General features: G+C 31.2%; 1 protein-coding gene and 1 long non-coding RNA gene across 3 annotated transcripts in view; one reads left to right on the top strand and one right to left on the bottom strand.

Annotated features, from left to right (window-relative positions):
• The window catches only part of LOC140043656 (uncharacterized), a 245,969-nt gene that overhangs the window by 94,274 nt on the left and 123,762 nt on the right, over positions 1-27,933 (bottom strand). The window lies entirely within an intron of this gene.
• Positions 14,246-20,841, top strand: LOC140043654 (uncharacterized). Its single transcript, XM_072088168.1, has 2 exons — positions 14,246-14,482; positions 18,369-20,841. The coding sequence occupies exon 2, from the start codon at positions 18,592-18,594 to the stop codon at positions 20,017-20,019; it is 1,428 nt and encodes a 475-aa protein (XP_071944269.1). The 5' UTR covers positions 14,246-14,482; positions 18,369-18,591; the 3' UTR covers positions 20,020-20,841.

Here is a 27,933-nt window from a genome sequence, read left to right as displayed (position 1 = left end):
TATCAAAATTGAATTTATTTTCTGTGAAGTATCAACATCGTATAAGGTTTTCTGAAATGCTATTTTAACAACCGAATAACAGATCATAAAATATACTTAAAAAGGATGTTAGTTAATGACACTTAGATGCTGTTGTAATACTCAAAGGCCACTTGCTGTAGCCATACTATAGTTAAATTCTTAATCATTAAATTTTAGACAATTTTGAATGTGAATAAAAACAAACATCTAAACAATAGTTTCAAAACTGAAAGTTAAATTTTTAGTGACGGATCCATAAATTTAAACGGCCGTAGTTTTAAAAGTATATGTTAATGGAGTTTCAGGACAAAACAGTTTGCGTAGGAGAATTAACAGTTTATTGAAAAAAAATCGCCACATACAGTACATACTGTTAAACAAAATGGGTACCTTAATACATTGTTTTACGCGTTTAAAGAACTTTAGGTGGACTATTTTTTTTCAACTTATTTTCACACATGTTACAAATAGACAGTTTTACAGTTATTTTATGAATATGTATCATAATTTCTCTATATTGTATGTAAAAAATTATGCTTTTAGTTATCATCACAACTGGTAATTATAAATACACTATGTTTAGGGCTCATACACTTTGTATGATGTATAAAAATATGTGTACCGCATATATAACATGGGTGTATGCACGCTTACGATTTTTAAAACGGACAAAATTAACTTTTGACTAAATTAGAATGAGTTTCAGGCTCCATTTAATTTGAGAGAAGATTCGGACCCGATTCTTGATCCATTTTCTCTGTCATGCCTAGTGTAGGTTGCAACTTTGTGATTGCTTTTGTTTGAATAAAAATTAGATTTATGGGAATAAATGTAAATTCAATTTACCTTAGCAGCTGCATCTCAATAAAGAAAAAAACAAGCAAAAGCTACATTTTTATCAATTCACATTGTTTTTTGTTTTAGCATTATATATCGCTGCGTGGTTAAGAATTTGTTTTTTTCCAGGTTAAATATCTATATCCATTTTGAATAGAAGGGAAGTGTCTGGTTTCTAATATTCAATTATTTCATAACTTATATATTGATACAACTTTGTCATCAAATCATATCATTACTTTCGTTTGCATTCTCTCTCATCAACTTCTGCCACTTAAAATATCTAAACAGCAATGCAACCAAATGTATTCCCATGTGTAAATACCTTAAAGATTAATGATGTATGTAACAGTTTAGAAGTAGGAATTAGACAATATCACTTCAAACAGCTTTAAAGCTTTCCACATACTACCAGATTACATACATTTACATAACTAATTATAATACAATTTTAACTTTATTGAAATAAATGCGGCCTAAATTGTTATAATCAAAATATTATTTAGTTTAAACATCTTGAAAAACTTGGTAAAATACCACAAACTGACATCCGCCACAACACAGTGGGCTGTTTCGGCCTACGGCTTGCAACATGGGCTACAGCATCTCGGGTCTCGCTGGTACACAGATAGCGTGCAATATGTTACAAACCTGCTAGCTAACTCAACAAATCAATTTAACCTGACCCAATTTCAATCATCAGTTCTCCTGATGTATAGGCCTAAAAATGTAATTTTTACCTGATTCTGACATTTTAGTAATTTTATATACTGATTTTCCAATTTCCTGGCAATATACACCGATGATTTATGAATGTATTATTTTGCAGTAAATTTTAATTTTTTTAACTTCATGTGTGGCCTGTGAAAAAAGCAATGAATTAATGAATGTCGCTGCCAAGAGCCAACACGTTGGTAGCTGGAGAGGGCAAAAAAAACCTGGAAGTCACAAAGTGATTACACTAACACGGAAATTACTTCTACCGCGGTTGAAAATCTATTGATGAAATCAGAAATTTTCTTAAAAAATATGGAACAATATCATAATGGTAATGGTGAACAATAATGTTACCAAATCTATGTTTCGCGAAACATCTGAGATAGAGAGGGTAGGTATTCTTCAAGAAGATTGGTAATAATTTTTTTATTGTGCTCGCCTATCTCAGATTTAAGTATAATTTATGGAAAAAAGGGTACAAATAAATTGCTTATCAATTTGACAGAAAAATCATTCTCTTCATTCTATATGTCATCAACTTCCTTAAATGATGTCGATCGATACAGAAATATCTGTTTCAAAAAAATAGTTTTCTAATCATAAATATAGAGAATAACAAACCTTTAAAGTTATAATTTAAACAATTTATTATAAAATATATTTTTATTACATGTGTTTTTTTAAAAATAAACTTTCTCCGTTTACATCCTACTCCTATTTAATAGTACATATAATGAGAATTCTCTATATGTTATATGTAGCTTGAATTCATTTGTTAGATATTGTGGAAGATAACTGAAAGCGACACTACACATTTGTGGCTAGAATACCGAAAGTTGCACTCAATGTAACTTTACTACACAAATATATAATATAATATTATACAGATATTGACTGCTTAGAGGTTAAATATAAGATTTGACATCCCTGAGGGAATGATATTATGTTCGAGGGAATATATATTTCCCGAAGCGCCAGCTGAGGGAAATATATAATTCCCTCGAACTTAATATCATTCCCGAGGGGATGTCTAATCTTATATTTTACCGATAAAAAGGCGATATCTGTTATATTACATAGCCAACAACAAGTAGAATATCTTCTGGGTCAAACACCTTACCTTTCGAAGAATAATATACAGATAATTACTAATTAATGGCAATAAAATATTCACTAGCCGAGGTCGTTTAAATAATAACAGAAGAATTTCTATCAATAAGCCTACATTAATAATAATAATATTATTATCAGGTAGGCCGAATAAATAATAATTCATCTTCTTCGATCGAGCCGAATCACCCGATGTTCAGTGCGTCGCGGACGTATCAGTTACTACTGTGAGTATTAACCAATCACAAACGGTCTTTCATCACATCTATGGAGGACTAATAACAAATGAGGGCGCTATGTATGCATAGTTTAAATAGTTTAGATTAATTTCTTCAAGCAAGTTCCGTGGCGTATGAAGCGTTGTCTTGTGATGGAGTGACAATTTCATCGCGAGTTCAAGACCCAGTGATGACTTTTGTTTATTTATCGGCAAAAGCAAGTGTTGCCACACGAAAATTACAGTCAACATCATCGTACTCGAGAATTTGCTGGATTTTATATGTTTAATGACAGGGGACACGATAATTACGTGAAAATTACTCAGTCAATATCATCGTACTTGAGGATATATACGATTTACGATCCTCGCAGCGGTAGTCATGTGATGCAGTTTCAACCAATCACGTTCACGTATTTACATAGGCTATGTAATCTATATATAAATTTACGTAAGGGCAAAATTCGGTAAATCGCGCGTTATTTCTAGAATTTTTACTCGATGGTATATAAAGTTGGTTCGTACTTTTGGTACTGATTTTAACCACCTGATGTAACCCTGTTTACTAATTAAATTGAGTTCGATAATTAGTTATTGACAATTAAAATGAATTTAGGTTCAACGATTTGCCCCAAATAGGGGTGTTTTTCGAACGTGGTAAACACTGTCTAATGGATGTCCGTCTTGAAAAATACCCGCAGACAATAAAACGAGGATGCTTCGCATTTTCCTATCTCCTCCTACGATAATTGTTTTTAATGGCTGAAAACCGGTTGAAAACCTCGAGTATAGCATCATAATGTTGAAGACAGGCCGATTTTCTTCAAAAAATACTATTTTGATAGATTTAATATACGTTTATACAAATGTATTGATTTGCGATGAATGGAACATTCCAAATTATTTGGTTTAATAACCATGGAGGCATACCACCTCCATGGTTTAACACAAGTAGGTAAATTTATGTGCCCTTGGAGAATAAACATAAATAGTACAGTATTGCAATGCTGTACAATACTGTAAATAGGTATTTAACCACTTTTGATCGCCATTTGAATCGCAAATTTCTTATTGTGAGTATTGGTACTGTTAGATATAATATAAACAAATATACAAATAAACTTTATTACTGTGAGTGTGGGTAGACCCTACTTTTAGATTATAAACACATAATAATATAATACTTTATTGACAGTTGCTTCTCAACGTTTGTATTAATTAATAATTACAAAAAATATAAACGTCGTAGTGGTGTATCGTTACATGTACTTTACTATTTCAATCGACTATGACAGCGTGACAGTTTTAACAAAGCATTAAATCGGAAATGTTTTACTCTATTTAGTGGTATATTATTTATAGGCCTATAAAACATGAAAAAATATTTCGTTACTGAGTGGATAAAGAATATATGAAAAAATTGTTCCTCTTTGTACCTATCCTCATCCCCAACCCTAATGTTAGATACAAAACACAAATTGGGTTTGTTTAAATGAGTAAAAAAAAAAAATTGGATTCATTTTGTGACAAGTTTCTCCTTTTGAAGTAATTCCCAGGGTGCTAATTTTGATTGACTATATAAATCATTGTGTCTATTTATTTGTTTCTGTAAACGACGATGTATTATAGTGCTGCGGAACGTACAATTGAAATCGCCAGTTTTTTTACGCTGAAATTACTGTGTATTCGAGAACCATCTGTGGGCACGACCTAGATGGTACGCAAGCGAAGCGAGCGTACCATCTAGTATATATAAATATTCAATCATTTTAAACATTTCAAATTTGATTAAAACATATGATTTTGATTTGATTTGAATTTATTTGGAAAATCATCATAAAAAATACATACAAAGTGATAACATAAATTACGGACATTACAAATAATACATTTATAAAAGATTTTCCAGGATAACCCAAAAAGCTTATCAGCTTATTTCCATTGAGATCCTTTAACAATCAATAAAAAATATAAACATTACAAAGTATTGCATTAAACACGTAAATATAACAAAGACAATAATATAAAAAACAAGTTAAATTAAAAGACTATGATTGACTTATATAGTTATTTGGTTTTCAAATAATCAAGGGAATAATATTTAGTTGGTTAAAAAATATTTGTTTTCAAAATTGACATTGTTTTATTAAATTAATATTGTTATACTGTAGTAATAAAAATGCAATATTATAGTTATTAAATTTAAATATTCATGATTTAGGTGTCAGATATTTCACAACTAGATAATAGTGTTTTAACTGACATTACATTTTAGTTGTATTTTCTTTAACAAAATGATGTTTTATTCATCATTATATTATCCATAATTTAATATACTAATGTCATTTAAGGAACCCATTTATATAATAACTGTGTATTGTATCATAATCACTGTGCTTCAAACTGAATATTGAAACAAAAATTGTTACATAAACATAAAGTAATGTTTTGTATACAGTTTAAAAAAATGAATATTAATGTACTTTTAAAGTGATTAGGTTTTTGATCTGTTAAAATTCTAAAAATTAACTATATTATGTCAAGCTCAATTAGTTGAATGTTTCCTGCAGTTAAATCAAAGTAGCACAGGTAGCAATATGTAATCAGAAGCTTCATCATGTCAGATATATTAATTCCATCCCATAAATAAATAAATTTCCACTGTATGCAGTGAAAAAAAAAAATCTGCATAAAATTTAGATGGCTGTAATAAGAGAAAATGGGTAATATATGGTGTGTTAAGAATCTGTTGTGTGTGTACAAATAGTGTAGATCCAAGTATACAAAGTAGAAATGACATCCTTTCTAAATCAATACTCATTTCTTTTTGATCTTACTAAGTGTGTTTGATTTTGAAAAATGCCCCAAGCTATCAAAAGAGAAACTAGTTAATATGATTAATGGGACAATGTTCTTTGCAGCTTCAACACGCTTACAAGCCAATTATATGTTGCACGTTATGAAATACCAGCAAACTGTGTCTAATACCACTTAAGTTTGCTGCTGGTAAGTGCCTATGTAAACAAGTCTTGGCTTTCACAGCTTTACTGTGCTTACTTTAGCATTTTATAATTCTGCATAATGGTGAAGACAACATGTTTATCATCTAAAATCAATAACCATTCTTTCCTTCAGCTTAATTATTTACTGTTTTTGGAATGGATATACATACAATCCAGGAGTATTAAAAAAAAAAGTCCAAAGGTAGATATAAATATTCAATTGAATGGAAAAGTTAAACAAAAAATGACTGGAAATGCCTGTTTTGACCTTTGACAATAAATTTGGATTTCTCAATATCTCATTAATGACTGGTCATTAAGTCTTCAAAATTGTCCTGTCCATTTAATACTAATTGTGACAATATGGTATATAATTGTGTTAAAACATTGTTGTTTTTTTTAAAAACATATTTAGGAATCCGAAAACAAGACAAGTGGCCCGGGGGGGGGGGGGGGGGGGTGGGGGGGGGGGGGGGTGGGGGGGGGGGGGGTCACTTGTATATAAACCAAACGGGGGGGGGGGGGGGTGCAGCAGCCACTTCAAGACATGAGGCACTTGTGCTACCTGTTTTACTGAAAAATACTACGGACTTGAACTACCATTTACCAAATAAAAATCCAGTGTTCTCTAAAAAGACGGCAGAAACAAGGCCACGCCAGAGAGGGCGCAATATTTGTACTGGTTCCCGGCATGATCTGCGCATGGCCAAAGAGACCGTTCATGGCAAAATCATGAACGTGTTTTCGCTCGTCCGCGGTGCATGACGACGATGATCAAGAGTCAAGAGTGGTCACAGTTGAATGATTTTGTCGTAGGCTATGTTTCGTGTTCTTCTGCTGATGCGAAAACTCTAGGCCTATTCAAAGGTGTTTAGCGATGGGCTTATAGCCGGGCTTATAGCATCCATTATGCTAAAATACCTGCAAAATTTGGCGATAAATCGTGACATTTTGACACGGGTGGGCGGGCCAGGCACTTAAACTACTAATTTCACCCTGTCATTTCCCACACTTGTGCTACCAACTCTCCATAATTTCCCACACTTGTGCTACCAGGCCCTCGAAAATATACCCGTAAATGCGGCACCTCCCCGTATGGAAATATTTAAGAGTGACCCCCCCGGGACAAGTGGCAACAAAACAACCACAAAAACACATTGGTAAAGAAATCAAGAAGTAACAAATAATAGAGCCTTTAGTTAATTATGTAGTTGCTATATTAAATAATAATTCTTTGATGCACGACTCATCAATATAACATAAATAGTCACAAAGGGATGTCAATCATTTTACAAAAATTAAATAATTACATGTTGCTGTAGTTCGCGTCTATAAATTTATATATATTTAAAAATAGCATAAAACGAACAATTAAATATAAAAATAACATTTCAGCAAGTAGTTAGTAACATTTTATCATAAAAACTCTACTGGAGGGTACCGTTCATAGATTTATAATATGACCGCCACAAAAAGTTATTTACATTCCAGGGCCCTACCCCAAAAGAAACCAGAGCCATGATCTTAGAGAAACATTATTGTTTCAGTAAAAACCATGGATTGCTCATTCTTCGAGATATATATATATATATATATGTTGGTAGAACATTACGATTGTTTTCCTGCGTATCCGGACAACTACCCCCTGGACAATTACCCCCTGGGACAACTACCCTCTAGGACAACTACCCCCTTAGGACAACTCCCACCCGGACAACTACCCCCTAGGACAACTACCCCCTAGGACAACTATCCCCTAGGACAACTATCCCCTAGGACAACTATCCCCTAGGACAACTATCCCTTAGGACAACTATCCCCTAGGACAACTATCCCCTAGGACAACTATCCCCTAGGACAACTATCCCCTAGGACAACTACCCCCTAGGACAACTACCCCCTAGGACAACTACGCTCTAGGACAACTATCCCTTAGGACAACTATCCCCTAGGACAACTATCCCCTAGGACAACTATCCCCTAGGACAACTATCCCCTAGGACAACTACCCCCTAGGACAACTACCCCCTAGGACAACTACCCCCTAGGACAACTACGCTCTAGGACAACTACCCTCTAGGACAACTACCCTCCTAGGACAACTACCCTCTAGTCCAACTGCTATGCCCCTAGGACAACAACACCCTCTGAACAACCACACCTATATCATGACACCCCATGACACCTACACCTTAGGTTATAATTACGATCTTGTAAAACTTACTGAACTTTAAAACATAGGGAGAGTGATTGATCTTATATGAAAGCTTTTGATTTTTTTAATATGCGTATCGTCGGCAGTTATTTTACATTAAACGAGAATTGATCAAATTATTAAAACGTATTCTTGAAAAATAAAGGGGTGGCTTATTTTATTCTTGTGTGACATGAAGATGCCGTATATAAATCTAGGAACATAGCCTACAGTTTACCTACAGTAGCTGCACCAGTCAATTAAACAGTCATTCATTTAAGATCAATCTCTCTCCCTATGTTTTGAAGTTCAGTAAGTTTTACAAGATCGTAATTACGTTATATGACCTTATATTGATATCAGTCAATTTTTCACAGTATATTCCTTATGGCCAGGAATCGATGTGGTTATGTTTTCACGGTGTGCAATAAAAAAATACGCAGTCTACGCACGATTTAATGAAATCACGTTTGTAATCATATCTTCACAACCATGAATTAAAATAAAATAAAATTTGGTACTTATAAATTTCATAAATAAAATCATCATATGGCAATACAATTACGTGCGTAGCGCATGTAACGCATGCGTACGTGCGCTTAGAATTTTCAAAATTTATTACGTTTCAGGCAATTTTAAGCGTTTAAAAAATTGCCATTGCCGCGTGCTGCCGCGTGCAGATTTTTGCACGCGCAGTGCAGTGCAGTTTTTGATGCAAAGTTCATGTGTGAATGCTTGATCAATTAAAGGTAATCTGTGATGGCGCTAGTAACACTCTGTTATGCATGGGTAATTTGTGAATGACGAAGTACATAAACAAGCCTAAATAGAGAGATCTGTACATCTGTTCATTGCGAGTAGGGGGGAGTCCAATAATGTGTCATGATAATGTAACAAGCCAGAGATGTTGTAAATAAAATCAAGAATAAATTTAGCTGATTGTCGTTGTTTTGTACTACGTCGTCAGACATCACATAACTATTTCTCATGTTTAGTAGAGCGTTCTTTGATTGAATCTTTTTGTTTGTACTATTAACATAATAAAGATACATTCTAGTCTGATTATTAAGTATCCAGGCAGTGATGAAGCGGATGAGTATTTTTGTAGCATTCCACATAAAATTATTTTTTTTTTACAAAGAAATATTTTGGTTGCGAAAATCGTTCAATTCATTGGCGCCAGCATTCCTTTTACCAACAATTATGGTAACAACAATTATCCAACAATGATAAAATGCTGTGCAAGTAAAATACAGGGCAGAGAGCATAATTAGCTTTTTACGACTATAGGCCTTATAACTGACCCATAAATACCTAGTAGTTACAAATGACATACACAGGTTTTTAGAAATGAAATAAAAATTTGTTTACATCATTTTAAAACATCTTAATTTTCAACATCATCTGGTACGCTATTTCGTTTTGGGTAGACAATACGTTCGCTAATCGTTTCCATGATTTTCTTTCGGTTGCCCAATGGTCATCTTCATTAACATTTTGATTGATGTATTTACCATTTCATGTTTGCTATCCAGGTAGTTTTTAGTATGCCAACTGGTCTTTAAACTTTCCGTAAAAATTCCTGTTAAAGCTAGTTTGACCGGAGTATCCATCGGATATTTGTATGTCCATTTGTATTTCTCTTCCTTATTAGATTTGACCATTTCTGTTTGCGCACTGTAGAGTTCTATTATTTCTAATTGTGTACGCCCAAAAAATACAAAGTGATATCTGAAGAGGAACAGGAAAGAATGTAAAGAAATAAATAAAATGGATTATAAGAAATATGTAGATCTTAGAACCTTCCAACTTTTTTCTCAGATAATGTAAAAGTAATAGGGCCTACATTTTAAGCAGTTCTACTAAACACCACACAATGCCATACGGAATTGTAGCACACACACACACACACCTGTTCTATAAAGGCCAATTTATACAGACGAGCAGTAACAGTAAGCGAAAAAAACCGCGTAGCTTGTCCTATGTAGAATCTGTATCTTTTCCTGAGCGTAAACTGCCTGTTCACTCCGCGTTGTTTGTATGGTCATAAGAATAACAGATTCTATTTGTATTAACGTTACCACTTGTCTGTGTAAATTGGCATTTATATAGCGTTGAACTTGTTGTATATATAATAATTATAATAATTATTATAATTATTATAATCATAATTGAGGTTGGGGAGGATCATGTGTGTCATATTTAAAACATATTTTTCTTTCTCAAAAAATGATTGTCAGATGTATTTCTTTTTCTCATTTCAGAGATCATACACCGCCATTGTTTTATAAACTTAAAATTCTTGATATTTATAAATTACATATATTACATGATATTTATCACAACCGAACACCACATTCTATTACTGATTACTTTCAAACTATTGGTCATTCGTTTAATACCAGAATAATAAAACTGTTCATTTTGCCTTACCCAAACCTCGTACTAATTTAAGTCAAGATAGAATTTCATTTTATGGGCCAAATTATGGAACGAACTCTCTCCTTTAAGAAGAGATATCCTGTTTAGAAAAAAAAATTGTTGAAATTGTTAAAAGAAATTTTTTAAATAAATATATTTAAAGTACTGTTTCGTTATTTACGGTGTATTAAAAGGTTCAGTTTATAGCATTTGTATTATTTGCTATTTATTTATAGTTATTATACTATTTCTTATGCAACTTGGTGTTAAGCTTTGATTAGTTTCTTTTAACTAAATCTTATCACTTTTTGTCAATGTTATGTTATGTTATGTTTATGTTGTTTTTTTAAAAATCAGTTATTACAATCATGTTCTATAATTAAGGTAGTTTGTGCTATATACTGTTTTTATTGTTCTTGTTTTGATTTTCTGATCGTTAACTTTGTACATTTTGATGAGTAAGTTGTTATATATATTTTAATCTTTTGTATTTGAGTCTTTAAGGCATCCTGTAATTGGCGATATCGCTGTTGGATGTATGTGAAATAAAATAACAAAATAAAATAAAATAAATATAATTATTATTATAATTATTATTATTATTATAATAATAATTGTAATTATAATAATGATTAGTCTAAATAAACAAAAACATCTCCTATAAATCCTATTTGTATTTTTTTTTTTTTTTAAGTATTACTATCAGGTTACTATTATTGTTTTTGAAAGCAAGAAAAAAAAAATTAGAATTTGTACATTACAAATGTTCAGAATTTAAATAAAACTGTTAATGTTTTTTTTAAAAATTAATTATATTCATAAATGATTCTCTCTTAATTAAAACAGCCTTTTATTTTGATAGAATTAGACAACTATCACTTTTCAAACAAAATATGCATACCCTATACAATAATGGAACAGACATGATTAAGGATAATTTTGTGTGCAATAAGCTCACTTCCTTCATAAAAAGCAAAGATAAATTTACCTCGAGATAAAATAGAACAATCCTATAAGATTTGTTTTACCTGAATGTGAAAGCATCAGAATACTATTAGTAGTGCATCTATGAATTAACATTGAACTTTAATATCCACTTCTGGTTATATTTTTTTCTGTTAATTATAATTTATATCACATTTATAATTGCCTCTGCTATAGATTTGCAAATGTTTCTTTTTTTTGACTATTTATTTGTTGTCATTCAATACGAATGTGAAATACAACAGGCCCATAGCCAGGATTTTTATGGAGGGGTTCAAATTTCTTTCTTTTTCAGTAGGGTTACCAACCAACCAATTACCATTGTAATAACGTTAAAAAGATAATCGTAAATATAGTAAGGCATGTCTATCAGGGAATGGGGGTTACGGTGATTATGAATTTTGCCACCAACCAAACTAGTCTCCCCACCATGGTTGGGATTGAGATGAGCAAAATTGCACTTTCACAAAACAGTTTTTTTGGAAATGTGCAATGTTATTTTTACCTCTCCAGGTAACAGTAGGAATATGGTGCCCGGTGCTCGGAAGTCACACTCTTTAAAAACCTTTTGGTCTGGATAAAAGTGAAGCCTACATCCACCTCAGACCCACCATAGTTGGCGCTGAGTTAAGAAAAATTTTAGAAATATGGACATATAGATGGCCGGAAATGGCACTCTCATAGAACGTTTTTTGGGAGTGTGCAATGTTATGAAATGATTTTAGGAATATGGAGATCTAGGTGCCCAAATATTACACTACTTTAAAAATGGTATAGGTGTGCCTACTGTTCCAAAAAAAAAATTTAATTGTTTCAAGAAATAAACAGAAATGAATACCCTTCATGTTAGAATGAGGACTCGGCATCCCGATTACTTGGATTGGTTCCGTTTGTTAAAGGAAAAATCATTTTTCATTTTGGTTCATTCATTTTCGGCTGTCAAAGAAACTACCTAAATTTTAGAAATATAATTTGATTTACTTTAGGGTGCAAAAAAGGCAAATTTAGACAAACACTACTGCGCAAGAAAATATACTCGGCCCTCTAGACAAGAAGGTTCTCAATTCTCCCCTCTACTTTATACTCCTCTGTATTTTCTTACATTTTATTTCGATCATACAAAAAATGTATATATTTTTTCAACTTGAGCACCTCTAGCTGCCGGTCTTGACCAATGTTGGGGCTGAGGCAAGATAATTTTTAGAATATTAACAATTTAGATCATCAAAGTTATTATACATGTTGTATTAAATGTTTTAAACAGACCTAATTTTAATTTTAAGCAGAGCTAGTGTACAATTTGTGTACGTTATCGCTGTTTATCAGCAGGCCTATAAAAACTATAAAGCCTAGTAGGCTAGGCCTCGACCATCCACAAGAGGACATTTGACGCAAGCTACATTATTTTTCTCTTTTATCATAATTAACCATAAAAGCTACATTTAAGACAAGAAATGACCTGGTTTATTGCATTATTTTCACAAATCATCAAAAATTGCAGGGAAAGTGTCTTTAATATGGCTTGAATTTATTAATAAAACAAAACAAACAATGAAATATATTCAAAAACAATACAATGATAGATATTCATTTAATTTATACAGTAAGTTCTAAACATTTACAATACAATACACAAATAGTATATAAATTACTTTGTATACTACTACTACTACTACTGATCGTGAGAACGTGGGATTCAAATACAACGCTCATCGCATTACTTGTATCTAGGCAAGACAATTTATTTATGTTTGCCTCTTTCCACCAAGGTTCCACCAAGGTGTACACATGGGTACCTGGTATGATCAAGACACAACTTTGTGCTGATTATTAGCTGTATTGTGGGAGTATGTTTCCATACATACGGGTAATAATATGTACAGTGCTTAGAGGTTTCACAATGTAAGCACTTTATATATATAGGATTTAATTCTTATTATTTACATTAAAGTTTTACATTGTAAATTTTCAGAAATAAAGTTATGAAAGTTAATTGTCAGCTGTACAAAAGTTTTAACGTATCAAACTAATCGATTGTTTCAATCCCATGTAATTACATTACTAATTACATTTTTAATTATGTTTTAACTGAATAATTTTTAAAACTACAATTGAAATGGTATTTTAAAATGAGGACATGCTTAGACCTATCCTGTGCTAGGTTTAGTTTTGTAGGCCTAGCTGGTAAACAGCGGTAACGTACAAATACCATACGCTACAGTAGCTAGGCCTTGCCTTGTTAATAAAAAGTTTGGGAAGACCAGGTATTTTCTCTGAGAAGTTACGGTTCTTGCATTGTTTTCTTATGAAAAAAAACCAGCCCAATTAAATGATTAGAATTGACTTATTTTTCACACTTTTATTTATTTAATGATGAAAAGAATGATCACAACAGGCCCACAGTATTTATTTTTAAATAAAAGGCAGAATTTGTTACTTTAACTTAGACAGAATAAATGTAGGGATGTCTTTAGACGTCTACATAGACGACCAATATGTACTGGTTCATGATTATGTTGTTTTAAAAGATGTTACCATATTAATGTTGTGTTTTAATAATAATAATAATAATAATAATAACAGTAACAATATTAGTAATAATAAATATTGATAACTATGAAAGAAAAATCATAACAATTCTTCTGTGTGAAGAATATTTCTAAATGGCGCCACCTACTGGCAGACCTACCATTGCTGATTAAGATTATAAAAAAACGAAGAGTATTGATGGTTTGAGAGAAAAGAACAAGAATATGAGAAATTTTAAAACAAGAGTATTGTAAAAGAGGGAAGATTATACTGCAAACAACAAGGAGATACCTCTTAATATCCTGGCTTGCGTGTAAAAAAGTGGAAAATCTGGAATTAGGCGATGTATATAATCCTTTGTTATAGCTGACTGATCAGCATGCATAATGAGGTTGCTGCAAATGTTGACAAGCTACTAGCAGCAGATACAGGCTGAACTATCTAATCCAGGTAAGATGTACATAATATCAAATATTACAATATTTATCAAGTAGGGCCTACCATGTCAACATTATAATTTAAAAAAAAAAGAATTAAATAGGTAAAGAAAATAGTTTAAAACAAAATATAGTTGATAAAATTGCATTGAACTTCTAATGTATGTATAGTTTAATTTTCAATATAAATATCAAATTGGATGTATAAATTTATTTTTTAATTTACATAATCTGAACATGGAATAACTAGTGGTCTAATGATAGAATGTTTACATACCAAGCAAAAGATTCCAGGTTCAAATCTCAGTTTGGACTGCTTTTTCTCATTCTCACAGATATCCTCATCTTCACCATTTAAAAATTAACAAATTAACTTTAAAATTACAATATCGCTAAACACTTGTTACTATCACTATCACTATCATTATTATTGATAGTATTTAATGCAGGTTTAACATTTAAATGTTAAATGACTACAAAATATATAAGCCTAAATAATTTTTTAAATGATTTTAAAATTGAGAAGGTCAGTCATGTGATGTTTGATCATCGTATGTGTCATAAACCAGTACAAATAATCTAAATTTTTACATGGACCACATTTGAGGTTTTTTCTCCCAAAATAGGCCTAATAATAAAAAAAAAACCAGTTTAAATGTGTTGGTCTAATCAAAATGTCAAGATGTAATTATAACCACTGCAGTTAAAACATAAATTGTTATATGGGGTGCCATCATGCGATTTATTGGGTTTGTTTAATTATTATTTTGAGAATGCCATATAACTTGTTAATTTAAATTTGTCCTGTTTCTGCAGCCAAGAAAATGGTAATTTATTCATACTATTTAACCGGTCATTTTCGAAAGCAGAAACAGGCTTCAAGCTATAGGTGTTACACTTAAAACTGTTATCATGCTTTTCTAAAATAATTATTAGAGATAACATTTATAATATTCCGTGTATTTCAAACATTTATAATGATGCTAAAGGCGATCACTGGGAACTGTCAAAGAAAGAAATAAAGATAAACAGAAATAATGCAAAGAAGATTCAGAGAAATACATTAGTTAATAACCTACAGATAAAAACCACCCGATTTTCAGTACTAGATTTCTCCAGTATTATAGGAATATTTTGTAATACAGTATTAGTATGTGTTTCACATCTATCTCCTAGTATCATAACCATAACCTAACCTTACATGATACAGGCACCACATGCGAACATATGACATGCTGTATTACAAAAATGTCCAATGATACTGGGCAAATAAAAACAAATTTTAAACATGGACAGGGCCTTAGCCAGGATCTGACAAGGGGAGTTCGGACACCATGTATTTGAGCCACAGACAAGCGTAAACGTACATCTAGAAGCCAGTGCACTTATAGTGTTAAGAAGGAAAATTCAATGCTTTATACAGCTCTTTATTTATTTATATCAATTTGCTGAGGAAATTAAATATATTAATGTAAAGATATTATGGATTTTAATAATAAATTTATACGTATCGGCGGGCGACCTAAAAAAAATGTTAACTACACAGGCCTTCTAGGGAAATAAAAGTAAAACCAAATAAGTTGAAACTTATTAGAATAGTAATTTATAATTATTAAATACTATTATAATAATAATAATTGCTGCTGCTTTGAATCTGGAAACCAGAGAATAGAGAGGATCAATTAAATCATAGAGAATATGAATGATTAAATTAAGCAGCATGTAAGGAGTCATAGAGATGAGGATTGAAAGGTAGGTTTTGGATACATTATTAAATTAAAAATCTAAACATAACAATATCTATTTAATTTCCCTACAATTGTTGATGTTGTGTAAAAATAATGCATATGATAAAAAGAGAAAAAATGCACTACCTATTAGCTCACATCGAATGTCCTCTCGTTGATGGTGTTAGGCCTAGCCTAGCTAGCCTTAGTTTTGTAAGCCTAGCTGGTAAAAAGCGATAACGTACAAACATCGTACGCTAGCTATAGTCCTGGCCTGGCATTTTCTAGTTGTTGTATTAATTTCCTTCATTTTTGCGGTCAAAGCCCGGTATTTTCGCTTTGTTTTACCTTCATGAACGAAAGATGGGAGCATCACAGAAGCAAAACCATAATATCAATCCATGCGCAGTGCATTTATAGCGGGCCGCATAAATTATCAATCAATTATTATTATTATCAATTATTATCAACTTATTTTTCACATTTTTATGTTCTGCTTAAAGGAAATAAAATAAAAAAGCAAAAATAAATATATATTAGAAAAGAAGCTGTAAACAACAAAGTATGAACAAATTATCACAAGCATTAATGTACAATCTTTACAAATAATTTAAATTACTTTTCCATTTACAATACAATAACTATCAGAAAAAAATTGTGGAAACTGATAAATGAAACCTATAACCAGTGAAAAAGAAAAGGCTATCAGTGGTTATGAATATTCATGAACTACCAAGGTCACATAATTTTATAACATATGGCGTATTATTATGTCTCCTGTAGCAAAATGAGTAAACTACGCTTTATTAATATTACCTTCTTGTTGATAGAAAAAAACAGTTATTTGAAAATGCACAACAAAATAATTAAATTAATTTAGCTGCAGATTGCATATATTATTAGGTAAATTTATAATTAAAAAAATTGAACATTACATGGAAACGTTTATTTTTTTAATGAAATGATAATATGAAAACCCTCTATTAGGGCTGATCAATAAATAATTTCAACTATTTTAATCAGCATAAAATATATCAAGTAGAATTTAATAAAAAGAAAAGATAACACATTTTAAAAACTAAAACACAAAATCATCATGTATATATGAGTTTACATAAAAGCAGACCAAAAGTCTGATTATTGTAGTACAATCGATAAGACAAATATTTAAAGACACAGCAAAGAAAATTACTAAATATAATTAACATTTATTAATCTAATAAAATTCCAATTTTTTTAGAAAATTCATAAAGCATAAAATATATATATTATATCATATTTAAAGAAAACAATATTAGTTCAGAAGTTGGGATATTGTCTTTACAAGCTGCATCAAGATAGTACTACTAGTTTGTTTAACTAAGACAAATTTTAAAGACACTTTCCCTGCAATTTTTGATGTTTTGTAAAAAAATGCATATTACTTAAACAAAATTAAACAAGGTCATTTATTGTCTTAAATGTATTATTACAAAAAGAGAAAAACAATGCACTACCTTGAGCTGTCCTGTCATAGATGGTCTTAGGCCTAGCCTAGCTATGCTTAATTTTGTAGGCCTATAGCTGGTAAACAGTGGTAACATACAAACAGTCTAGCCTGGCATTGTCTCGTTTTTTGGCAAAATCCAATAATACAAATTAGGGAAAACTTTGAATTTTCACTGAAAAGTTACAGTTCTTCCATTTTTTTCTGTTTATGATCGATCGATAGTGGATGCATCACATAAGCAAAATGAAAATATAAATTTATAACAATAGAATCGACTTATTTTTCACATTTGTACAAGACGAAAAAAAATGATTGAGCCATATATTATTTATTTTTACATAAAATGCAGTTTGTGACCTTAAATTAGATTGAAAAAACGTGGGGAAAGTGTCTTGATGAGATAAAATACCAATAAAAATAAAATTCTAAAAAATGATGGAAAATTGATAATGTATTTCCATAATATTTACATAACAAAGATTTGTAAAAATTGAAAATATTTTTATTTTGTATATATATCCATATATACTGTACACCAATAAATTAATCATTATGTCTAAATATGCAAATTTAATAAGTGTAATATGCCTATTAATAATCATATGAAACATAAATTTATTTTCTGATGGCCAGAATGCTATTACAATCTTCTACTAGTAAATTTCATTAACTTTACATTTTAGCTTGACATGCATGGATGACATGAACGAAGCAGTACAGTCAAGGTTATTTGCAAGATCAACAGGAAAGTATAGTCAAATACACTGATGAAAATCCAAATTGCGATACTAAGCAAAGGGTGAGCTGTTTACCCTTAGAACAGCAATCAGAAACAATATTCGGTTAACTGCGAAAATAAGCTGAAATACCGATGCAATCTGCAATAGCAGATCAACAGCTTTAAAAATGAAGGCTAAAAATGGTTTGTATATTGTCCAGTTAATCAGTGCAATTTATCCGCTTGCTTTTTTTATACTTACAAATAAGATTAGTAACTGCTTAGGATCTTCAATCGTAACACCACCAAGTTCAAAAACCGCTACTGAAGGTTTCCCTGTCGAACTAAGTTGCGTAGTGACTGGGGTGCCACTTGGCGTTAATGTCTCCTGGATGCAGAACAATCAGGAAATAACTAATCAAAATACAATATCTGAAGCATTTAAAGACCGTTTTGAAATTGATATCAAACACCAACAAGATAGAGGAGCTGCCACTTATACATTAAGCATTAAGAAAGTGATACGTGATGACAATAGCTTTTCTTATTCATGTCAAATCAATGATCATAAAACAATAAAATCTAAACCTGTTAAAATTGAAGTTCGACAAGTTCCTGGTAAAGAATATCCAAGGTGTATTCAGCCAGTAGACACTATTAAAGAGGGTGACACTGTGGAACTTGAATGTCAATCTGAATATGTTAAACCACTACCAGATTTGGAATGGTTATATAATGGAAAAAGGATTTCTTGGGATAAATCAAATAATTCTGATTCCATTAGCATTAAGCATTCTTTTACAGTCACTAAGGATCAAGTTTATAATAACACTTTTTGTTGTGTTTTAAAAACAGTAGTAATTGGATCAGAGCGTACTTGTATGATTGGTCCTCTTCGAATCTTATATAAGCCTGAAGTTGAAATAATAGGTGAAGATGTAGTAGAAGTCAATAAAGAGCATGTATTTATTTGTAACAGTCCAACATATCCATCACCTATGCAGTATGTGTGGGAATTTGAGCCGCCATTAATGCCCTATCAATATAGGACAGAGAGCCAAGCCATGGTCTTAAGAGTATCCCGCCTAACAGGTAGAAATGATGGTACAACTATTACTTGTCGTGTGCAAAACACGGCAGGATGGGGATCTAAAAACAAACAGATTAAAGTAATAGGTGATCCAAATACATTAACTCCAACCATTCCAAGCAACCGACCTATTCCTGAAAAACCAAAATCAGGTAAATCATCGTCGGATAACACATACAGTGATATGACCACTGCCATGATCTTATCCATTGCAGGATGTAGTTTACTTGTTTTATCGCTTCTTGCTGCTACTTTACTTTGCTACTTCTATATGTGTGTGAGAAAGCGTTATCTGCATGGATCTGGTTACAAAATTGCCCAACCTGATGTGTATTCTGAGCCTCGAGATAACCTTCCTGCACCAGTTCATACAATGGAGCGTGTTCCTCCATGGATGCAAAGGACTGTGGGAATACAAGTTCGTGCTGATTTACCTTTAGAGATGGGGGAAATTTACACGGAAATTCCTAAAAGTATTGAGCAAAAAAAGGAAGAATATATAAAACCAGCAAGTAGATCTGTATAACATTAACTTGGACCATATCTGGAGTTGTAGATTTAGAAATTTGATGACCAAAACCATCCATCAATGAATTACAATGAATTTTGGTAAGGGTACAGCATAGTTACAAGTATGAAAGAACAATGCACATACTTTGTGTTGAGAATTTCAGGAACATAGTCTAAACAAATGTCTTGTAATTCAGTGTGAATACTATCAATGATTTTATATGGATATTCATAAGAACAAAATATATTAGTCTTCTAATATATCACTGCCTTATCTACCGTTTTTGTATTGTTACATTACAATAAAAAAAAAGTCACATAAAAGAAGTGCAACTCAACACAGATTTATTTCACAAACATGTTTCACACATTTTGTTTACACATTCATTTTTTTGAATGGTAAGCTATGTCTGGTTCAGTGCCATGTTGCAGCATCTGTCTTGATTTTCAACAAATTACTTCTTTTGACTGTGAAAGTCCGGATACTTGAATGAGTGTCACCACATATTCAAAAACATATAAACAATTATTCTTTTGATTTGAATACTGAAATACTTTATATGTTCATCATCATAAAGTAACAACAGAAAATCCTTTTTGAGGATTAGCAAATATTAGTACAATAACAAACAGTTACACTATGTTGATAATTGTATTGATCTTTCTTTAAAGATCATTTGTTTCATTTTCGGTTCATTATATAAAAGCCAGTTTATACTAGAAACAATAAACATCAATTATAGATAGATAAATACATTTTTTTTTACATAAAACAAAAAACAAGAAAGTTTTCATTCTAGATAGGATAACCATTTATGCTGGTTTTGATAAAAATACTTTTTTAACAGCTGCCCCCCCCCCCCCCCCCAGATGGCCGGAAATGACACTCCATTGAGTTGGCCAGCAAACAACGAAACGATTGTAGTCTATTTTTCCCGCCGGCAGTAAACACACACGACTAACCATAGATAACCTTTTTTTTTGCCTTCAACAATGCGAACGTCAGGGGGAAAGTCCCTGATGACGGTACTTCTGATACGGTTAAATAAACGCTATTATTAATAAGGCCCAAAATGCGCCCTCTGTAGTATCTGAAATGATCTATTTTACTAGTGCCTCAGGCTCACACTGCTCCTGATCGGCTGCCGGAAATTTCTATTTATATATTTGTTTTTGCCGTTATGTATACTAACATACCGGTACACACAAATGTGTCATATGATTAAAATATTGAACCTCTAAAAAAGAGCACCTTTAAAATTTAGGTTGGTCTGGACCCTGTGGACAACCCTTGGATCCGCCCTTGCAGATGAGTGATCACGGTGAAAAGCTTATTAGGAATAAATAAAATAATTGTGAAATTAGAGTGATCAGTGACATTTAACTTTTTGAGATAATTTTTTCACAAAATAGAAATAAGTAATCATAAAAATATATTCATCAAAGGCAGTAAATAGTTATCCTATAATTCTAGGATGAATGAACCCCTTTCAAATTTTTTAATAGTTTTATGTAAGAAAATGTATTTATCATGGTTCATTATCATCTTAGTATAAATAGGCATTTAGTGTAGGCTAACACCTAACAAAATTGTGAAGATGGAAAGCTTAGTTTATAATTCAGTATTATCTTATTTATTTAATCTAATTTCAATGTAAATGTAAATTAAATTCAGATAATTTTGGGAAATAGCAGTTTTGAATGTATTAAACAAACAAATAATATGGAATACTTAGGTTGGTCAATATAAGTTATCTACATACCTTTGTTAACAGCATACAATCATTTTTTACTTAACTTTACATTTTTTCCTCGATCTAGACACTTATACATCTGTACATTTTTTAACATAATTTTTATTCTAATCAAAATATATATTTCAAAACTATAACTTTAGCTTAATATGAAGAGAATAAGTATATTGTTAATTTGAAACTTGCTGATTTTGCCCTGGTTGAACATACAGTAGGTTTATATTCATTTACTTTACATACTACCATAGAACAGTACTTGCTTCCTTACCATTGTCATATTCTAAAAACATAAATTAGCATAATGTAATTCAGCCACAACAAATGGCTTCTCTATTTATGTTATTCTATTAATTTAGTCTATTTGATTTGTAATTCCAAATTGGTTAATACAATATTAAAGACTTTTGAATTCTTATTCAAATCTTATATCTCTAGGAAGAGTAATAATATTTTTATTTGCATCAATCTATTTTCTTTAAAAAAATGCATACTTTTAAAATGATTTACAGTTTTGTATCGTATAAATTTAACTATGTCCTAAATTATTTTACAATAATGGTTAAATGCAATATATTTTGCACTAACAAACTTTATTTATACACCATATAAATATAGTTCTACATAAAAAAAAAATTCATATAATATATTATTGTTAACACCAATAAACAAAAACAACCTTATTTGAATATTTTAATATTATTATTTATTTTATTATATATTTGTTATGGTCATTATGGTATTTTCTCTGAACAAATATTATTTAGATATTTGTCATTAAAATGACAACCCATGCAACCTAAAATTTACTTATAACATTTGAAATAGTGAATGTTATCATTACTGATATCAAAGCCCTCCAAGGTTGAAACCAGGATGAAAAAAATTAAAATATTTAGAAGCGAGCAAAGTAATTAGCGTATCAGTGATGCATTTAAAATCAATATGGTTGAGCCATCAGAGAACCATATTGACCTTTGTCCTCAACACCTTGCTCATAATTTTAGCTTTATAAATCTACTTTGGATGAACAGTGAGTAATAATAATAATAATGAGTAGCTATAACAAACAAACATTTGGAAAAATGTATTATTATTATTATTAAATATTTCACATTGAGATTTAAATTTGACAGTTATAGCTACATATCCATCCACATTTTGTATAAAATATTAAAATAACAGAATATGTAAATTATTTCTACTTCCCAAAAATAAATTTTAAAATCATAACATTCGTTCAACATATATTTTACAGATTATCAACAGAATCTTGCAGTTAAACAATTAGGACTTATAGTACTGTAGTACATTGATTAGATGTGTCATATTTAACCAAAGCAAAAATCACATGATTCCTTGGCAAAGAGATGGTAAAAATAAAGAAAATGGTAGATCAACTCATGTGATCCTAAAATATTAGCTGACAGACCGTGCCATCTTTTTTGAGGAAAGAATAACATCATCTGTAGTGCAACTGCTCCTAATAAACAGAGCATTTATAGAATGTATAAAGTGTAGTACTCTTGAAAATTTTGACTAAAATAACTACAAATACAGGTGCACATATCAACCAATAATTCATCAAGTATTGATCAGAATCTTAGTGTGTATGCATGCTTACTAATATAGGTCTCAAATATTAAAGCAAACTGACCCAGTGTTAAAATTCATCAAAAGCTTTTCATTGCTGGCTACATGGAGAACAAAGGCTTTGTGAAAAAAGTGACAAAATAGAGCAAATGTTTCCGATTTGTGAGGCTAAGCTAGGAGGTCATTTGACTTTTCTCACACAGTTATGTGATAATTGAACAATATATTGTGCGATATGATAATTAGGCATAATTCATGTCTGTATACATCGTTTGGACTGTATGTGAAAATGGGCAGCATTGTTAAGGTTATATTTCTAGTTTTTGTATTTATAGCATATACAGTTATCTCATTCAGAATACAGCATCACAAAAAGATAATTTCAAATTGAATTTATAATTAATATATGCATTATTATTAATTATGTGGTTTACCATAAAATAAATATATAGGTATGGCAATTATCATAACAATTACAATATTTATACAATATTTATAATACTATTTCTTTTCTTACTATTTTTATTTAATATTTTTCATACAATCTTTATAATCTACTGTAACATACATACATCAAACCATTATCCTCCCATCATCAATCAATAAATTTATGTAAACAATATGCATTTTGGAAATAACAAAAACTGTTATATTGAAAAGTAGGCCTATGTGAAAAAAAGTTGTTCAATTAAAAAAAAAAAGAAAAAAAGAATGGTGAAACAGACTAATTTATAAAACATATATAATCTTTTTTATTGATTAGATTATTGTAGTATTTAGATATCGTTAAATAAAAACCAAACTTAATCATAAAAACCTTTGTTTATGACAAAACAATTAAAAGGAAAGTAGATGATGTACCACTATTATATCATTTTGTTATTTTATAACATAAATTAAAATAATATTTTAATAATAATGTTTTAATAAAATAAATGAACATGAAAGTTACACATTAATGAATAAATTAAATTGATTGAACCGGAGCTCCACCCAAACATGCCATAATTAAAGAATTTTAATATTTAAAGACCACAGGGTCCAAAGAAACAATTAATTATTATTACAGGTTTATGATAGTAAAACTACAGGGTCAATGAAATCTAAATAAGAGTCATCTTGATGGCCACAAGCATTGTTTAAAGACCCCTTCCCTGCAATTTTGGACGTTTTTTGGAAAATAATACATATATATCACTTTAAAAACATTAAACCATGTCATTCCTTGTCTTAAATGTACGTTTTATGGTAAATTATGATAAAAAGTGAGAAACAATGCACTACCTAAGTAGCTCGCGGCGATCGACCTCTCGTGGACGGTCTTAGGCCTAGCCTAGCTAGGCTTAGTTTTGTAGGCCTAGCTGGTAAACATCGGTAACGTACGAACATCGTACGCTAGCTATATACCTAGCCTGACGTTGTATAGTTGCTGCATTAATTGTCTTTCTATTTTTGCCAGACTCCGTTGATACAAATTGGGGAAAACCCCGTATTTTCGCTGAAAAGTTAGGAGTCTTCCATTTGTTTTGGCCTCACGATCGATCGAAACGTGGGCGAATTACAGGTGAAAAACAAAAATATAAATCCGCGCGCAATGCATTTTGGGATTTATAGCGGGCCGCTATAATTATTAGAATCGACTTATTTTTCACATTTTTAACCATTTAAAGACAAAAAAAGTTATTGCAATAGGACCATATAGTATTATTTTTACATTAAATATAGTTTGTGATCTTAAATTAGATCTAAAAAACGTAGGGAAGGGGGCTTTAAATATGTGGATAAGCATGTTGTACAAAAAGTCTCACATATTTGGCAAGAGGCTCATGGTTTTTTACCCTAGTTTTCATGACACACAAAACTCAATCTTTATTTTATTAAACTAAAAAAACAAACCAGCGAGACATGCAAAGTGCATCGAAAATGTGTGTGAGGCATCATTTTATCATTTATAAAAGTGCAATCATGCGAGGAATATAGTTTATAATTTAAAAAAAGTGTGAGGCATATCTTAACATGTTATAATATGTTATATAAATCAATTTATATTTTATAATATATCTAAATAGATATTAATAGTTTCCCCACATGGCTATTACAGGGTAACCCCGTTTTAGAAATGCTTAGTTTTAACATAGTATAAATAACATTCTTAGTGGTTTGCTTTATATTTCAAATATGACAGCACAGTAACTGTAATTTATGGAACGCTGTTTACGCAATATTTTGATGATATGAATTTTATGACGCGATATGTGAATGAAATGCATCGATATAAATTGAATGGCGCGATATATGAATGAAATGTTTTGAATTGAATGTTTTGAATGAAATGTTTTGAATGAAATGTTTTGAATTTAATGTTTTGAACAAAATGTTTTGAATAAAATGTGTTTGAATGAAATGTTTTGAATGAAATGTTTGAATTTAATTGAAAAGTCAAACATTCAATTCAAAGCATTTCATTCAAAGCATTTCATTCAAAACATTCAAATCAAAGCTTTCAATTCAAAACATTTCATTCATATATCGCGCCATTCAATTCATATCGATGCATTTCATTCATATATCGTGTCATAAAATTTATATCATCGAAATGTTGCATAAACGGCGTTCCTATTTTTATTTCATACTCAATCCAACAGCGAGTAACCCGCCAATTACAGGATGGATAAACTATTTAATAATTTCACAAGACAAACATATACACAAGATGCTCTACATAAACAAAGACTTATTATTAAGTCTTTGGGAATGGAGTTGTAAATTGTCATGAGAAAAAAACCCTGACATATGACAGGACTTGAACCCAGGACCCTTAGATTGGTAGCCAAGCATCATAACCACCAAGCTGGCTTGGTGGTACTGTGAATATGCTGACAGTCAATGGGAAATGCATATGCCTACATAGTCTGGGCTCCAGACGGAGTTTTTTTCTTAATATTAGTAAAAATATAAACATTTTTGCACATATGGCGTTTCATACGTGTATTACTTGAGTTTTGATACTCCGTCTGGGGAAACACGCAAAAGTCACGTGGTTTGACACCAAGAATTCTTGGTGCATAGATTATCCGGTTGACTAGTTTCAGCTGCATGCGATTGGCTACTCACTCGTACACTGTTTTAATATTCATATTTCAGAATTTCAAAGACTCAACAACTAAGATGGTACGCATGCGCTATGTTACGTGGGTACATTGATGAAAGTTTCTGAAGGCTAGAAATGATTTTATATGCCTAGTAGTAGTCTGGTAAACATTTGATGGGATTTTCCCCAAGAACATGAAAACTTGTCTTGCTTCTGCGCAAATCAAACATTGAATGAATCATTTAATATTACGCGGAGATAATTTGATTTAAATCCCACCTAGACCCTGTCCTGTTCTGTGTAGTGGTGTCGTAGCCCTGTCGGTTGTGTGTGAATCCTGTTGTGTGCCGGTGGTGGTATGTAGGCCTACCTCTTATTGGCGTTTTATTTGGCAGATCATACGTGCGAGGCCTAGGCTAAGGACTAAACAATTAATAAACAAAACAACTTGGCAACACGATTTCATTATTTCAACAGTCTCGATCGTACATTCAGCACTGTACGTACTCGATCTTTTTCATTTTGAAACAAAATGATCATTGGTTGATTTGAAATCCATATTTACATACCGCCCGCCCCATATAGCCAAATACGGTATGATAACCTACGTCATTCTTATCAGTTGTTTGCGGTCTGCAAATCGATTTCTATACGTGTTTCACAAGTCTGTATTTTCAGACAAAAATCGCGGTCGAAATAAAAACAAATAAATTATTAAAAAAAAACAGTACAGACTTGGAGCAAGTCTAATGCCTACAAGACATCTGTATTTTGTATTGTAATTCCATTTCGTGTAATAAATCATTTTATTTATTTTCATGTAATGATTGTTTTTAATTAAAAGTCATATCCTATCAAATTATTTGTGTTCCCTTTTAAAAGTTCCCTAAATTGTTCACAAGTTGTGGATTCACTAGCTTTCATTTTGTATGTGCCTTTTTCTTTTAACTCACCAACAGTCTCTTCTAGCTATGGCCACATCAACATCCAATGACTCAGTGCTTAATTGGTATGAGGTCTTTTATCTTTTTATCATACGGACACATGCTTTTTTTCTCAAACCGCATACTTCTTACGTGCAAAGTGTTGTAAAGTAATCTAATGCATAAACTCTTTTGTTAATTGCTAATCAAATTGCTTATTAAATTAGACTCACAAACTACTGATTTTGATTATTTCATTACTTATAATTTAAACCTTGATATAATTAATAATAATAATTATTAATTAGAATTACAAAACACTAACTTCATATAATCACGCAATGAAGTCATTGGGACCGGTCATCATAGAAAGTTTGTAAATGGAAAAGTTAACTGTATTTTTTTAATCAACTCGGCCTATTTGTGCTGCTCCCAGTTTTTCACAAGTTCAAATGTTTTGATATTTATTTTTCTAAACTTGTAATTATGTTTCAATTACACATGGTGCTAGTCTTAAAAAACAGTGCATGTAACACACTGAGATACAAGATATGGTAAATACCCTCCCAAAC

The sequence above is a fragment of the Antedon mediterranea genome, chromosome 3, assembly GCF_964355755.1.
Source record: "Antedon mediterranea chromosome 3, ecAntMedi1.1, whole genome shotgun sequence".
In the NCBI taxonomy this organism is placed as follows: Eukaryota; Metazoa; Echinodermata; class Crinoidea; order Comatulida; family Antedonidae; genus Antedon; species Antedon mediterranea.
Note: the sequence above shows the minus strand (reverse complement) of the source record. Positions and strands in the feature narration are given on the sequence as shown.